Source organism: Triticum urartu, chromosome 4A (genome assembly GCF_056163025.1).
Source record: "Triticum urartu cultivar PI428250 chromosome 4A, HENAU_Tu73, whole genome shotgun sequence".
NCBI classification, from domain to species: domain Eukaryota; kingdom Viridiplantae; phylum Streptophyta; class Magnoliopsida; order Poales; family Poaceae; genus Triticum; species Triticum urartu.
Window position 1 is genome coordinate 159,408,603 of NC_141876.1, and position 17,410 is coordinate 159,426,012.

The 17,410-nt window shown below is 47.6% G+C and overlaps 1 protein-coding gene across 1 annotated transcript; it reads right to left on the reverse strand.

The window, feature by feature from the left end:
- Window positions 1–12,156: 12,156 nt before the first annotated feature.
- LOC125551787 (uncharacterized) lies at window positions 12,157–15,985 on the reverse strand. Its single transcript, XM_048715112.2, has 5 exons — window positions 15,684–15,985; window positions 14,430–14,456; window positions 14,220–14,342; window positions 13,344–13,587; window positions 12,157–12,933 (listed from the first exon to the last, which is right to left on the reverse strand). Exons 1-5 carry the CDS (start codon window positions 15,737–15,739, stop codon window positions 12,478–12,480), a joined length of 906 nt encoding a protein of 301 aa, XP_048571069.1. The 5' UTR covers window positions 15,740–15,985; the 3' UTR covers window positions 12,157–12,477.
- Window positions 15,986–17,410: the final 1,425 nt, after the last annotated feature.

Below are 17,410 nucleotides of genomic sequence, written 5' to 3' on the forward strand. Positions count from 1 at the left end.
ATTCATTTGCAGAATTCTTACAGTATCACATAAATTCTCCCGAAGCCAGTTCCTGTTTGTCCAGCAAGCGAAAACCTTTGAAGCCTTTGAACGTATTGAAGCCTTTCAGTTTAAAGTTCATGGCTTCAGAAAAATCAGCAAGGAAGGGTGGCAGAAAGAGTCAAGGATAAACGTCAAGAGATCTGCCCGATGACCTCTCAGAGCTGTACAAGACAGATCCTGAAGAGGATTACAATCAGTGCAAGACGCGAATCCAATGGATTCGACGCTATTGGGCAGAACAGTGGTTCAAGTACAGATTTGTGACCAAGGAATATGCTGAAAAGAATGCCATCAAGTGACCATGGGGAGACATCCTCTACAAAAATCTTCAACCCAGGACCAGAGATGAAGCCATTGAACAAGGCTTCTATCCCTGCATGGTCCGTGGACCACAGCCTGCGGATGCTGACCCATCGTCCCTGCTATGGTGTCGTGACGACAATCTGTTTAAGCGCAACTTCCAGTTTGCCCAAAACTCAGCGAAGCAGAACAAGAAGACTTTGGGTTTAGATTTCAACCCTGGTCCCTCTGCTCCCCGTGCCGATGGAACTCGCGAAGCTGAACCCAATATTCTTGGGCCCTTCTACAATCTTGAAGGTGTCATCACTCACATCGTGGTTCAAGGGACAGCCGTGAATGAGCCTGCAGATGACGCTGAATCAGATGAAGCGCCTGCAGCGCCGAAGCCAAAGAAGCTGAAGCAGCCAAAAGCTTCAAAGCCGGCCTCTGCACCAAAAATCTCACGGGCGAAGCCACTGGCAACTGCACCTCCTGAAGACAGTGTGCAGTCTGAAGATTTGTCACGCATCTCCAAGCCCCAGAAGGTTAAGATGCCTCTGCCACACACCGGCCAAGAGCTAACAGCTGCTGCCATTCTGCGCAATGATGCCATTGATCTGTCAAGTGATGAAGATTTTGCAGATGACACTCTTGAGCAACTCATCAAGAGAAAAGAAGATGCAGAAATCTTCAATGATCTGCCTCTCTTTGATGTGACAATCATCCACAACTTCATTGATGAGTGGTTTGACACGCCAAACATCAGCTTAGAAGATCTGCAGCTACCCATTGGCCTCAGTGTCGCCTTCCATGGCGCCATTGCTTCAGAGCTAGCTCTCGCTCAGCGCATCGTCGAACTGAAGCAAAAGATTGACTATGAAAAGGCTCAGTTCAAGAAGCATATGGCCAAGCTCAGCATGCAAGAGGTGAAAAACTTCAAGATTATGCTGCACGAGCTCAAAGAAGCCTTTCTCAAGAAACGCGCAGAAGCTCAGGGTTCTTGGGAGCACATGAAGAGCCTGGATGACAACTGTGTGCAAGGCTACAACGAAGCTGAGAAGCGCAAGGCCCTTGGGCGTCCGGGCATTGATCCCAGGATGGCTGATAAGCAGAAGAAGAAGCCCATTGTGACCGAACCTCTTGCACCAAGGCAGGAAGCAGATCCCATTGTCTTCCCAACTAGAATGACTGGCTCAAAGCCAAAAGCCCGGTCAACCACTTCAGAGCTGAAGAAGACGAGGATTGCTGAGGCTGAAGCCAGGAAGAGGAAACATCCTGAAGCCTCTTCTACTGCCCCCTCCAAGAAGAAGAGGAAGACCAAGAAAGAACAGGCTGCTCCCACAGAGCCTTTGATTGTTGAACCCATTTCCATGGTTCGTCCTGACGCTGAACGCCAACTGACAATCCATGAGCCTGCTTTCACAGAGGCTCATGAAGCTGAAGACTTTCCAGCAGCTGTTCCCATCGCTGCTGAAGACATTGGTCACCATGACCATGTAGAAGATGGTGCAGTCCTTCCTCAGCTCGAGCACGGCGAACTCATCAGCATTGGTCGTCCTCTGACGCCAATTGCTCAGGATGCTTCATGGGCTGATCGCCCACAAGAGGAAGAAGACTTTGAGGCCCAGCCAACTCTAACTACACAGGCGTCGCCTGCGTTGCGCAGGCTTTGCAAAGGACCAAGGCCTCCAGTCTCTGCGTCTGAAGCTAAAGCTGCTGAAGACATTCCAGCTGCATCAGCCGATGAAGAAGAAGTCCCACAAGCTGCTACTCCCCTGTCCCACCAAGAAGCGGTTCTCGAGGAGAACGTGGTTGTGACCGACCCTCCAGCTCGTCACGTGGAGGTTGAAAATCTTGAGGCTACCACCACCAACACCACTGAAGCCACTGACGATGTCATGGCTGAAGCTAATGTGGAGCCCTCACCAACAAAAGCACCAGAAGTCAGCGAAGCCACTGATCCCACTGCTTCTGTTCCCGCGCCTGCTGCCGGTCCTCAGTTCGACTATCATGTTGAGCACAGGCCTCAGGTACAGAAGCCAATCCCAAGATTGCCCAGGTTCCCAGGTCCTTCAATATCAATGGCTTCAGAGCAGACAACACATTCTTCAATAGCTCCAGGAACCCCTACTCAAGGGAAAGAATATCATCCGCAGCGAAGCTATTACTCCTGCATTCTATACAATCAAGGTCGCATCTTCCCACACAAGCGTCTTGACATTGAAGCAATAGCTGGTCTGCCCTGTCTGGAAGAAGCTCTGGATTGCTTCAAGGAGGTTGGATTGCTGCCGTTCGTCACTGACCAAGAGCATTGGAATGAAGAGTTGCTGCTCCAATTCTATGCCACACTTCACATCCGCGGGTATAACAGAGATCCGAAGACTTGGGTCCTGGAGTGGATGACAGGAAACGTTCATCACGAAGCCAAAGCCTTTGACATCATTGAGCTCACTGGTCTACCCACTCCCGGCGATCTCTATGAATCTGGCTGTCAACTTCACAGTGAAGCTGTGGAGAGCATCTTTCAGAAGCCTGAACATAATATGAGTCAGATGCTTAGTATGATGAAGCCATTACCCCAAGATGCTGCATATCCCAAAGAATTCTTTGTTGAAGACCTAGAGTATCTGCCAAGGACTATTTATCACATCATAAGGCAAACTCTCTGGCCCATCAAAGGGCACTCTCCACATGCCAAGCTAGAAGGTGCAATGAAGACTTTGGTCTTCTATATTCTTCATGGCAAATGCTTCAATGCACAGGACTTCTTCATTCGCCAACTTGCTACATCAGGCTCTGATCTATTTGGCTTGAAGTTCTACGCCCCATGGGTAATGCGGCTGATCAAACTTCACTCCGCTATCTCATATCAGCCATCTGCTCGCAATCATCGGATTTTTCTGCCTAATGTGGATATGTCTATTGAAGCCATCTATCCTGAGCCTGCCAAGGAACCTCTAAGTCTTCAGAATGCAGAGCATCAAAGTTTTTCTCAGAACATTGAAGGAGTTGAAGCAGTCACTCGTGTGTATCCTTTGGCTGGCACTACACGTGCACCGCATCCTGCTCTCACTGAAGCCACTGACAGTACAACTGCCCCACGACCCAAGAAGCGCACTCGTGTTCTCAATAACCGAGAGCTTCTTGTGGCTCTTCATCAGAAAACAGGATAGGCATCATGACTGGCTGAAGTGCCAAATGCAAAGCCTCTTGGTGGATGTTAATCGCATTCGCAATCTTGCCACCAAGAATGCCTTTGTTTCCCATGAAACCTCTCGACGCACATGGAAAGGGCTGACGCTGATGTGTTCTGAAGATGATCTTCAAGAGGATGGCTTCTCTGAGCACTTCAAGTTTGACTCCACACCCCCTCGAAGGGCAGTGCTGCGACGAACTCCATCTCTTGAAGACTCTGAGTTCTCTTCCTCTGGTGCAACTGTGAATGCCAGAGTGATCAAGGATGAAGACGATGCTACTTCACCGCCACCTCCCTCAGCACGCTTCGACACTGCTCCAAGCTCCTCTGCACCGCCGAACACCACCGACGACCCTGCTGCTTCACCTACTCTTCATGGGAACAAGTAGATGCTCTATGTCTTCAAACCTTTTTGGTCCTTACTGACAAAAGGGGGAGAAGCATATGAGTTTGATAGTCTTCAAGCGGGTCCATATGGGCGGGTGCTTCATATTTTTGCTTCGTGTTTACAACTCTCGTTTTGATACATTTGGTTCTTTGAGTTGTAACACTTAAACTCAATGGTCGTCTGCTACTTATTTGCCACTTTCTGATGCGATGATAAATTCCGCATGTGCGACGATAAATTCCGCACTTAGATCATTTTGCAAACGTCCATTTTCCATTATGCATGTCATTATCTTCAATACCTTCACATGCACAGTGGATTGTCATCATAAGTTGAAGAGGATCTCCACAAGCACAACCTGCCATGTGCATTTGCATTCCAAAAGCAAATTACATATATGCACATCTTCAGGGGGAGCCCTTGCAACTTATGAAGACAATTCCTTATCCTTTACAATTTCACATATTATATTCCCCGTTGAAAACTTCAACTAGTTTGTCATCAATCACCAAAAAGGGGGAGATTGTAAGTGCATCTAGTGCCACCCCTAGTTGGTTTTGGAGTATTGACGACAAACCTAGTTGAGGGACTAATGTATTTGTGAGAATTGCAGGATAACACAGGTAGAAGTCCCTCATTGATTCGGTTTTCCTACCAGAGATGACCCCTAAAAATGTATGAAGACATTGATGTCAAAGGTGGTATATGAAGACATTCACATTGAAGGCTATGACAAGAGAAGACATCGCATGAAGCCTATGGAGCTCGAAGACTTAGATCTTTCGTAGTTCTTTTTATTCTTTTTGAGTCATAGGAACCACCGTACTGTTAAGTGGGGTCCAAGAGAACCAGTCAGAATGACTGAAGTGATGCTTAACCAAAACCTATGTCTTCGAGTGAAGACTATGAGAGCAAATCTTGTCCAGAGTCGGACAAGTCAGCTTTGCTTGTAGCCCAAGTAAAGTTGCCGTGTGGGTTTGAAATCTGACCGTTGGAACACGTGTTAGTTCCTTAGTGACCCAGGGTCATTTCGGACAAATCAGGTCGGGTTGCCTAGTGGCTATAAATAGCCCACCCCCTACAACCATAAACGGTTGGCTGCTCAGAGTTAGTGTACGGCTTTTGTCGTTTGAGAGCAACCCACCTCGAAGCCTTTGAGAGAGAATTCCTTGCGAGGATAAAGCCCTAACCACCCAGAGCCAAAGAGAATTAGGCATCACTTAAGTCTTCTTGTCTGTGTGATCTGAAGACTTATTACACTTGAGGACTGTGAATCCTCCAGCCGGTTAGGCGTCGCGTTCTGAGCATCCAAGAGACATTGTGGATCGCCGGTGAACAAAGTTTGTGAAGGTTTGGGAGTCTACCTTGAAGACTTACCAGAGTGATTGGGCGAGGTCTGTGTGACCTTAGCTCAAGGGGAATATGGTGAGGACTGGATGTCCTGAGCTGCGTGTTCAGGACTGGGTGTCCGGGACTGTGTGTCCTCAGGTTTAAATACCTAGCCGCCCTAACCAGACGTACAGTTGTCACAGCAACTGGAACTGGTCCAACAAATCATTGTCTTCAACGTGTCACTGGTTTCATCCTTTCCTTCCCTTTACTTACTGTTGGTCCTTGTGAAGTCATTGTATGATTGCACTATCTTTTATCTTCACTGAGTGACTGTGTGTTCTGTTTGGCTTCATAATATCTTCCTACCTGATCCTTACTACATTGCTGCTATTAGTCATTGTGCTTTCACTCCATTGAATACTTGACTATGGTTTGCCTAGTGTACTCTACCTTCCGCCGCATGGTAATAGGTTTATTTCTATCGTTTGTCTTCATAACTTCCATGTTTTGAAGACTTTCATAAAAATCGCCTATTCACCCCCCCTCTAGTTGATATAACGCACTTTTAGTCTCCCTCGCCAACCGCGCCGGGCCGCGCCTGCGCTGCTCCCGCGCCGCTGCTCGCCCCGGCGCGCGCCTCCCCTGCTTCTTCATCGGCTTGCCCGTGCCGTCACCTGAACCGCGCCGCCTCTGCTCATCCCGTGCCCCGCCTCCGCCTTTGGCCCCGCAGGCCACCGCCGCGCCAGCGGCCAAGCCCGGCACCCTGCCACGCCCCGGCGGCCGTTGCCAGCGTGCCCGGGTCCGCCCCATGGCGCCTGGCGCCGCACGCCCGTTGCCCATTCGGGTTACGCTCCAGGCGCCCGCTAAGGCCCCTGGCCAATGACACGCGGGGTCCACCCAAAAACGAAAAATAAATAAATGAAAAGATATAATAATTAAAATAGTTAGTTAATTAATTAACCAAATGAATTAATTAACCTAATTAATCCTGTTAATTAACCTGTTAACTGCTTAATTAGTCTAACTAAAATTGTTAGTTTACTAGTCAGTCAATGACAGGGGGCCCTACCCCCTGTTGACCAGTCAAACCTTGACTGGTCAACTGGGTCCCCCTTGGCCCACTTGTCATCCCATGGGTACACTTCTGTGTACCCTGTGCTGGGTGCACATAGCATTTATTCAATTAATTTCGAATTAATAATAATTTCAAAATATCATTAAAACTTTGAAAAATCATATAAAATAATCCGTAAGTCAGATGAAAATACTTTGTACATGAAAGTTGCTCAGAACGACGAGACGAATCCGGATAAGCAGCCCGTTCATCCGCCACACATCCCTAACCTATCGAACATGCAACTTTCCGCCTCTGATTCATCTGTCCGAAAACGTGAAACACCAGGGATATTTTCCCGGATGTTTCCCCCCTTCACCGGTATCACCTCATATCACGTTAGAACACGTTTAGCTCTGCCTGTTGTCATGTTATGCACTTGCTTGCTATGTATTTACTGTTTCTCCCCCTCTTCTCTCTGGTAGACTACGAGACTGACGCCGCTGCCGGCGACCCCTAGTTCGACTACGGAGCTGATGACCCCTCCTTGCCAGAGCAACCAGGCAAGCCCCCCCCCTCCCTTGATCACCAGATATCGCCTACTCTTCTCTATACTGCTTGAATTAGAGTAGTGTAGCATGTTACTGCTTTCCGTTAATCCTATTCTGATGCATAACCTGTCATTCCTACTACAACTGTTGATACCTTACCTGCAATCCTAAATGCTTAGTATAGGATGCTAGATTATCATCAGTGGCCCTACACTCTTGTCCGTCTGCCATGCTATACTACTGGGCCGTGATCACTTTGGAAGGTGATCACGGGCATATACTATATGCTTTACACTGTTACATTACTGGTGATACTGTTTGGAGTTGGGGGCTAAAGGGGCAGGTGGCTCCATCCAGGTAGTGGTGGGCCTGAGTTCCCGACGGCCCCTGACTGTTACTTTGAGGCGGAGTGACAGGGCAGGTTGAGACCGCCTAGGAGAGAGGTGGGCCTGGCCCTGGTCGGTGATCACGGTTATTTCAAGATAACACATTTAACGAGATCTTGGTATTTGATCTGAGTTTGGCTAGTGGCCTATACGCACTAACCATCTACGCGGGGACAGTTATGGGCACTCGACGTCATGGTATCAGCCGAAGCCTTCATGACATCAGTGACTGAGCGGCGCGCGCCGGATTGGACTGGAACGCCTGCTAGGCTAGGTCTACTTCCGGCCGCGTTCGCAACGTGCAGGTGTGCAATGGGCGATGGGCCCAGACCCCTGCGCCATAGGATTTAGACCGACGTGCTGACCTCTCTGTTGTGCCTAGGTAGGGCTGCGGCCTGTTGATCTTCCGAGGCCAGGCATGACCTAGGAAAGTGAGTGGGAGCTCTGTAGAATTTCCGATATTATATGTGGATGACATATTGTTGATCGGAAATGATACTGCATTTCTGGATAGCATAAAAGGATACTTGAATAAGAATTTTTCAAAGAAAGACCTCGGTAAAGCTGCTTGCATATTGGGCATCAAGATCTATAGAGATAGATCAAGACGCTTGACAAATTTTTCAATGAGTACATACCTTGACAAATTTTTGAAGTAGTTCAAAATGGAACAGTCAAAGATGGAGTTCTTGACTGTGTTGCAAGGTGTGAAGTTGAGTAAAGACTCAAAACTCGACCACAGCAGAAAATAGAAAGAGAATGAATAAGTCATTCCCTATGCCTCAGCCATAGGTTCTATAAAGTATGTTATGTTGTGTACCAGACCTATTGTATAACTTAGCAATATTTTGGCAAGGGAGTACAATAGTGATCTAGGAGTAGATCACTAGACAGCGGTCAAAATTATCCTTAGAGGACTAAGGAAATATTTCTCGGTTATGGAGGTGATAAAAGAGTTCGTCGTAAAGAGTTACGTCGATGCAAGCTTTTGACACTGATCTAGATGACTCTAAGTCTCAATCTAGATACATATTGAAAGTGGGAGCAATTAGCTAGAGTAGCTCCGTGTAGAGTATTGTAGACATAGAAATTTGCAAAATACATACGGATCTGAATGTTGCAGACCCGTAGACTAAACTTCTCTCACAAGCAAAACATGATCACTCTTTGGGTGTTAATCACATAACGATGTGAACTAGATTATTGACTCTTGTAAACCATTTGGGTATTAGTCACATGGAGATGTGAACTAATCACATAAAGATGTGAACTATTGGTGTTAAATCACATGACGATGTGAACTAGATTATTGACTCTAGTGCAAGTAGGAGACTGAAGGAAATATGCCCTAGAGGCAATAATAAAGTTGTCATTTATATTTCCTTATATCATGATAAATGTTTATTATTCATGCTAGAATTGTATTAACCGGAAACTTAGTGCATGTGTGAATACATAGACAAACAGAATGTCACTAGTATGCCTCTACTTGACTAGCTCGTTCAATCAATGATGGTTATGTTTCCTAACCATAGACATGAGTTGTCATTTGATTAACGGGATCACATCATTAGAGAATGATGTGATTGACTTGACCCATCCGTTAGCTTAGCACGATGATCGTTTAGTTTGTTGCTATTGCTTTCTCCATAACTTATACATGTTCCTATGACTATGAGATCATGCAACTCCCGAATACTGGAGGAACACTTAGTGTGCTATCAAACGTCACAATGTAAATGGGTTACTATAAAGATGCTCTAAAGGTGTCTCCGATGGCGTTTGTTGAGTTGGCATAGATCGAGATTAGGATTTGTCACTCCGTGTATCGAAGAGGTATCTCTGGGCCCTCTCGGTAATGCACATCAATATAAGCCTTGCAAGCAATGTGACTAATGATTTATTTACGGGATGTTGCATTATGGAACGAGTAAAGAGACTTGCCGGCAACGAGATTGAACTAGGTATTGAGATTCCGGCGATCGAATCTCGGGCAAGTAACATACCGACGATAAAGGGAACAACGTATGTTGTTATGCGGTTTGACCGATAAAGGTCTTCATAGAATATGTAGGAACCAATATGAGCATCTAGGTTCCTCTAATGGTTATTGACCGGAGATGAGTCTCGGTCATGTCTACATAGTTCTCGAACACGTAGGGTCCACACGCTTAATGTTCGGTGACGATCGGTATTATGAGTTCATGTGTTTTGATGTACCGAAGATAGTTCAGAGTCCCGGATATGATCACGGACATGACGAGGAGTCTCGAAATGGTCGAGACATAAAGATTAATATATTGGACGGCTATATTCTGACACCGGAAGTGTTCCGGGTGATTTCGGAGAAACCGGAGTGTCGAAGGGTTACCGGAACCCCTCCCCCCGGGGGGGACTAGTGGGCCTAGATGGGCCTTAGTGGAGAGAGAGGGGCTGCCAGGGTAGGCCGCGCGCCCCTCCCCCTTGGGTCCGAATTGGACTAGGAGGAGGGTGGCGCCCCCCTTTCCTTCCTCTCTTCCACTCCTTCCTTCCCCCTCCTAGTAGGACTAGGAAAGGAGGAATCCTACTCCTACTAGGAGGAGGATTCCTCCCCTCCTTGGCGCGCCCTAGGGCCGGCCGGCCTCCCCCTTGCTCCTTTATAAACGGGGGCAGGGGGCACCCTAGAACACACAAGTTGATCATTGATCCCTTAGCCGTGTGCGGTGCCCCCCTCCACCATAATCCACCTCGGTCATATCATCGTAGTGCTTAGGCGAAGCCCTGCGACGGTAGCATCATCATCACCGTCATCACGCCGTCGTGCTGACGAAGCTCTCCCTCGACACTCAGCTGGATCAAGAGTTCATGGGACGTCACCGAGCCGAACGTGTGCAGATCACGGAGGTGTCGTACTTTCGGTACTAGGATCGGTCGGATCGTGAAGACGTACGACTATATCAATCGTGTTGTCATAACGCTTCCGTTTACGGTCTACGAGGGTACGTGGACAACACTCTCCCCTCTCGTTGCTATGCATCACCTAGATGGATCTTGCGTGTGCGTAGGATTTTTTTTGAAATTACTGCGTTCCCCAGCAGCCGGTGTGCCACCCACAGCGTGGTCGATCTCGCACTGGTAGGCTTCGGTGAGGCGCCTCATGGCTGCCAACTTGTTGGCGCTGTCGATGAGCGAAACGCGGAAGGTTTCCAGCGTCGCTCCATCGGTGTTTGCAGCTACGGGCGTGGCCAGACCCCGCATGGTTGCCTGCAGCGGGTCCTGGCCGGCTCCGTCGGAGGCTCCGCTGTGGCCAGTGACCAGCACGTCCGTAATGGTGCTAGTGCTGGCACTACTGACCGCGGGAGGGAGCGGGGCGTTGATGATCACCACGTTGCTAGGGAAAACGTCGATGGACGCCACGTCGGAGTCAATGAGCATATCGATGGGCAGTTCAGTGGAGCCGACGGACTCCAGGTCGGAGGCGGGCTTGTTGGCGATGCAGAGCTTGCCGAGGAGGTCGACGAGGTAGCTCTCGGAGCTGGCCGCTCCCACATTGGGCGCGGGCTCGTCGGAGAGGCTGATCCCGCCGATGAGATCAGCGAGGCAGCTCGCGACGCAAGCGGCTTCCACGCCGCGAAGCACGTCGACGCACACGCCATCAGGCGTGCCGGGCTGGCTGCGCTTGTCAGGAAGGAAGAGGGTTCCCGTCCAGAACGTGTTTCCGGACGACGGTGCACTTCGCCCCCACAGTGGGCGCCAAATGTCGGGGATATATAGCGACATATGCCAGGGGGTGGCTTATCATGGATGGGGACAGGAGTACGTCGCCGGGCCCTGGAAGCGGGAGTGAGCGAGATCTCGGACGCCTACGAGTCTTACCCAGGTTCGGGGCTCTTCATGGAGATAACACCCCTAGTCCTGCTCTGCGGGGTCTCTGCATGATGACTATCGTCAATAAGGTGGCTACAAGGTTGCTCCTTGAGCTGTTCGGCTAGAGGAGGAAGAAGGGCAATGCTAGCTCTATCTCCTCTCTAGCTACGTGGGTGTATGTTGGCTAGGGTTCTGAACCCTTTGCATGGGTGAATCTGGGGGGTTTATATAGGCCTACCCCCTAGGGGTACAATGGTAATTCGGCCGGGTATAGGACCTGGCCGTCAGTGTCTCTGGGTGCCGGCTTCTCCGACGGCTGCTGGGGCCCGCCGCTTGGTGGGTCCCACCGGCTGTCGTGAACTCGGCCGACAGGTAGGGCCCGCCGCCTACGGGCCATGCTGACTGCTTTCTACTGTAGCCCCGCCCTTGGTGACGGAGGCTTCGTCGGGGGGCGCATGGCTACAGTCCCACCGTCTGGCGAGCGCTCACTGTAGCCACGCTCCATCTCATCAGATTAATGGTGTGCAGATTCCGAGGGGAGGGAGGACCGACTGCTGGAGGTCGGCCCGCCCTCAAGGCCGCCTGCTTGGGATGCGCCGTCTTCTAGATGCTCGCAGACAGGTAGGGTCCGCCGCCTGCGGGCCGTACCGACCGCCCGTCGTGGGAGCATGGCTCCTGCTGATGTAGGTTGCGTCATGGACCACGTGGCAACAATGTCACGCCGGGCGAGGGATGTCCGCCTGGTACATCCGCACTGTAGCCACATTCATTCTGGATTCGAGGGTGGCAGGTTGCACTGTTGCCACGCACCGTCTCATTGTAGTAAATGGGTGCAAACTTTAAGGGGGCGTGGGGCCACCTGCTGGATGCCGGCTCCTTGAAGCCGCCTGCTGAGGGCACGCCGTCTTCTAGCAGCCAGCCCAAGGAGTCGGTCGTTCGACCGGAAGGTGTGACGGCCGCAGCTAGCCCCGATGTCTTGAAATACTATTGGGTGACTACCAATCCCTCCGACAGTGGGAGCTTAGAGTTTTTAGGAATTCAGATAAAGCACAGAGAGAAAAAAAATGCAAGTCCTGACAACGGATTTAATATCACCTCGATTCTTCCAGCTAATAATAACAAGGTTCTGTGCTCCAAAAACACCACCAACATCTACACACCTACAGTTAGTACCTGCAAACGACCACTGGACTAATAGAATATGTTACACGACGCGACAGGTCAGAACTAACGATCAACACACAAAAGACGCAGCAGGTGATCTCCATTCCCGTGGTTGATGCCGAAATGGGCCTTTCGCCCCTTCCAAATCAACGCCAGGTGCATCTGGTCTGTTCAAGAAACACAACAGCGAGCACACATGTGTAATCTAAGGTTTCCAGAAAAGTTCAGGGTTCACCTATCTAGTTCCGGTAACTATGTTCATCGTCGAAGATTATAAAGCTGCGGTTCCATGAGTAGTGCTCAGGGTATGCGCTGCCATAATCGGAGGTTGGATGCCAGTTACTGTTGGAGGCCTTGAATTCTTTCTCAGCCTCCACCTCCGCGAATGTCACACGTTTGTCGCTCATCTTCGGTTGACGTTCATTTGAATCTTTCGCCTCCGGCTCTTTTCGATCTTTCAGTGATTTCTTCAGCTCTTTCCAGTCTTCCAATGACCGCTTTAGTTCTTTTGAATCTTTCAGTGCCTTTTTTGGTTCTTCGGAGCATTTCGGCGCCTTCTTCTGCTCTTTTGAATCCTTTGACGCCTTCGAGGCTTTTGTATCTTTTGATGCCTTTGCTTTTTTAAACTCCTTCAGCGATTTTAATTCTTTCAACCCTTTCCACAATTTTCCAGACTGTCTAGATGACTTGCCAGCCTACAGTACACGATACAAGACATCAGAACAATAGCCTACTTGCCATTTTGAAACAGCAACTAGTGCACTGTTTAGCTAAGAGCATACGAAACAAAACCATCAAGGTTTAGCCTTAAAACAAAGCATACTCAGATATCAATCAAGAACCAGTGGCAGTCAGTTGTAAACCCCAATGAAATTTAAACCAGGCAGTACATTAGATATCACGACATCTGAATACGCAGCAAAATTCAGATTCTAATTTTTTTTCAAAAGGAGTCTGTAATTGGCCTTACCATTGACCCCAAGTATAAAACTGGAAACCAATGACATGAATTGCATGTGAGCAGCATGAAATTCAAAGTAGTAATTTACATGATCGATTAGTGCATGAAATCAGGGTATACAGAACTATGTGTAGGTTGATGTACCTTGTCTGCCAATTTCTTCAGTGCTTCAGGTCCATTTTCTTCAATGTACTTATCAAGTGCTGTGAGGAAGTCGTCTGAATTACAGAAAAGACCCTTTTTCTGAGGGACATACCAAATGCTAATCATATGATTCCTAACAAACACAGGCCTCACATAATTTTGGTACACATAGGCTGCACCACTGAAGTAGGGCAAGACCAGCCAGGAAATGAAGATCAACTTCATGGAGGACCAAAAGGGAAGCCTGCAAAACTCAAATATGGCAAGCCATGGGGATTTCAGGGTCAGTATACCATGATTACTGATAATAAACTTGTGCGAGCTAAAAAAAGGGATTTCGAGTAAGAATGAGTTAGTAGGTTCAGTTAAGATGAAAAAATGGCACTTTATGCTTAATATTATGTTGGAGAACCACTATGCCGCAAGACGTGTAATAATTCTGAACCATGCTATTTAGAACAGAGGTACTAAACCTTTTGGACAGCAATAACTATAAAACTGTGAAACACTTGAAAGTCTCTCTTTTTTCTATGGAAAGCACTTCCAAAGTGAAAGTAGATCGTTAGCCAGTCCTATGCAATATAGATTTGAATTATAGTTTCTGTTATCACAATTAGTTTTAAATTTTTGTAGCCAATTAATCATCAAGATGTGAAGCCCTGATTTATGGTGGGCACACAATTTCTCAGCCTTGAAGCGAAATGCTTATCTTATAAACTAAAAAGGCACTAAAATTTCTACATGTTAATTTGAATACTTCATATTGTGAATAAACATGATGCTGACACATACCTTTACTAAACCAAAGAGCCCTAACATTTACTGCCCAAGATGCTTGACATTACAAAAGAACATCAAAATTGCAGTACCCCTTACCATTCAATAATTGATGTGAATGTCAGCTCGAAGAGTGTTATTAATGAATATAACACCCAATATGTGAGCCATTGCTGATCATCCACAGAGGATTTGGTTTCAATTGCCTTAACTGAAGCATACCTGTAATAGCCCTAAATTACATTTGCACTTATAACACAAATATGAAATGGACTTGTTGCAACAAACTAAAAAGGACAGGCAACTTACAAAGGATAAGCTAGTGCAACCAAAGGCCTGCAAGACAAAGGTAATAAAGGATTAATTTGAACGCAAATTAAAATAAAGACTGTACTAAGAGCAATAATAGGCATACAAGCAAGGTAAAGACATAAAAAGGATGATTCAAGTTGGATGAACTATACAATCAGAACAAACATATAGGAGTAGTAATTTAACAACCAGTATTTCCAGTCTACTTGGGTCAAGTTGGATGTGCGCGCAAGCCAGTAATGTCTCCTTGCGTTAACAAATTACAGTGTCCTGCTAAAAAACACTCCCTAGTAGAGCACTCCCATAATTTATTTTCTAATATGATGAATCACGATCTAGTAAATCATATTACCTCCGTCCCAAAATAGTTGTCTTAGATTTCTCTAGATACGGATGTATCTAACACTCAAACGTGTCTAGATACCTCACAAATCTGAGTCAACTAATTCGGGACAGAGGGAGTACAAAAACACCAGGGAAATGTACCGAGCCATCATTCAACATGTGACCTAGCCACATATAAAGGGATCCGGAATGTGAAACAGCTGACAAAAAAGATGGACCAGACCAGACAACTTAAAACTAATCTTCACAATGAGAATGGACCGACCAACCTACAATCGCACGCACTAGCAAAACTACACACAAATCCAAAAGCAAAACCTTATGTAAAGGACTGGAAAATGTGAGGATCCCACACAAAGTAACAAGACTCTACAGCTTACTTGCACATTCAGACTAAAGGCTTAGCGATCTGAATTAAGGTAAGGCCAAGACGCCAACGCATGCATCATAGAGGAGCTTTTGGTTCTGGCAGGCATTAACATCCACAAAAATGTTCGGATTATATCATCAGAGATGTTCCTCTTACATGGATGATATCGGGTAAGACTTCAGCCCCCAAAGTGAATTAAGGTAAGGCCAAGACGCCAACGCATGCATCATAGAGGAGCTTTTGGTTCTGGCAGGCATTAACATCCACAAAAATGTTCGGATTATATCATCAGAGATGTTCCTCTTACATGGATGATATCGGGTAAGACTTCAGCCCCCAAAGTGAAAAGGATGAGTAACACCCTCGAGTCCTAACGAACTCAGCAAGACGAAAAAAATATCACCAAGACATCTCACGATTACCAAGTCCAACAGGGCATTGGTGCCAGCGCCATTTCAGGAACAAAGAAAAGAAGGGTGTAATAAGAGCCCAAAATAAATGCAGAAAATGGCGCATGGAAAGGGGAAAACACTGACCCTGCAAGAACATCGAAGTTCTTGGCGAGAACATTGAGCAAAGATCTGGAGCACATGCCTCTCCCTCGTAGCTCGAATGGGCGCACTCCGAGCTTCTGGAAGCGTGGAGCCGTATCCGCAGGAGACGGCGATGGAGATGGCAATGGCCTCTAGGGTTCTTCAAACCTTCACCGTTTTTTTTCCTCTTGTTCCCAGCCTTTGGGTGCTTTTGGGGTGTGTTCGGTTGGTGTCATCAAGTGGAATGTAATGGGTCGGTTCCGTCCCCAGAACTCATTCTAGTGTTTAGTTTGTCGAAGGAACGAGAACCCATCGATTCCACAGAATGGCATATTCCTTGTTTATGCGGAACCAAGTGATACCTCCGAATCGAGCGGACGACAGGGAACCGCTCGATTGACTCGCTCGTCTTCTCTTCTTTCCCTTCACGGCGCCACATCTCCCTCCCCAACCTTGCGCACGCCGCCGCCAACAGCCTCATAACGCGCCGCCATGGATGGCCACCGCAGCATCTGTCGCGCTCGTAGCAGCCCCGGCCACCCCCGCGTCTCCCCCTCCCCTGGGCCGCAGATCCCTCCGCATCTTTGCGTGTGCTGCCGCCGACAGCCTGACCGTGTGCGGCCATGACTTGCCACCGCCGCATCCTCACGTTGGCGCTGCTTGCCGTCGCGCCGGCCACGTCCCAGGCGGGCGCACCTGACACGCCCGCCGAGCAGGAAGGTCGGGCGGCACTCTCAATCATCTTCTTCAGCCGAGCATGGAGACCGGGCAGCCCTCTCACTCGTATTCTTCAGTCGGGCTTGGAGGCTGGACGCATCTAATTAAGACGCCACCGTCGGGGATCTTTGGCCGCCGCACCAAGGAGCATGTGGTTTGCAGTGACAATCGCCGTGGTGGTTTTTGCAGGCACTGAACTCTAGATCAATATACTGTGGCGTCAAGTACATCTGTTCTGTATTCAGATTAAGTGTTTCGTGGGTGTTCTTCTGTACTGCAACGTCAAGTACATTTTTTTCTTTTTTGTGGGTGAAGTACATCTGTTCATTACAATCGATGTAATCCAATGTTCAACATTCAGTTTAGGTATCTATCAAAATCTAATTCATGTAATAAAATGAGATGAACAATTCCATTACATTCCATCTCTCAAACCAAACACCAAGATGTAACCATTCCATTCCTCGGAACTGCTCATACCAAACATAAAGACGGAACCGACCCATTCTGGTGGAATGGAATCATGACATTCCGTTTCACTTCGTTCCCAAACCAAACACACTCTTGGAGTCTCAAGGGGAGCAAAAACTGAAGAGGAAAGGAAAGCGTGCGTAGTGCTGGTGGAAAAGACTGAACGCAGACGGAGACGAGACGAGACGACTAAACGGCGCAGAGCATATCTAATCGGCGTAGGCACGCGTACAGAGAGAACATAATTTTTTTCACGCCCGTGCGTTGTCACGGAAAAAATATTTATAACATAATATAAGACAATCATACGGGATAAATCTTGATGCAAAATAAATAAAGCATATTTTGATTATACAAAATGCAATTGTTTTATTATTTAGACAGGGGATTTATTTTATTTATTTAGTTATGAAAGAGGTCTAACCGATATCATAACAAATAATTCATTTATGGACTGTAAATTTATTGTTATACTCTCTTCATTTCTTTATATAAGTTGTATTTTTTTGGGGCGTGGTGACCAAGGCACAGAATTAAGGAGG

Coding starts and splice junctions, on each gene's coding strand:
- LOC125551787 (XM_048715112.2), bottom strand. CDS start 15,739: ATGTGCTCCAGATCTTTGCTCAATGTTCTCGCCAAGAACTTCGATGTT. Junction 13,588..14,219: donor TTCACATCAATTATTGAATG/GTAAGGGGTACT, acceptor TGAGTTTTGCAG/GCTTCCCTTTTGGTCCTCCA. Junction 12,934..13,343: donor TGAAGAAATTGGCAGACAAG/GTACATCAACCT, acceptor CGTGTACTGTAG/GCTGGCAAGTCATCTAGACA.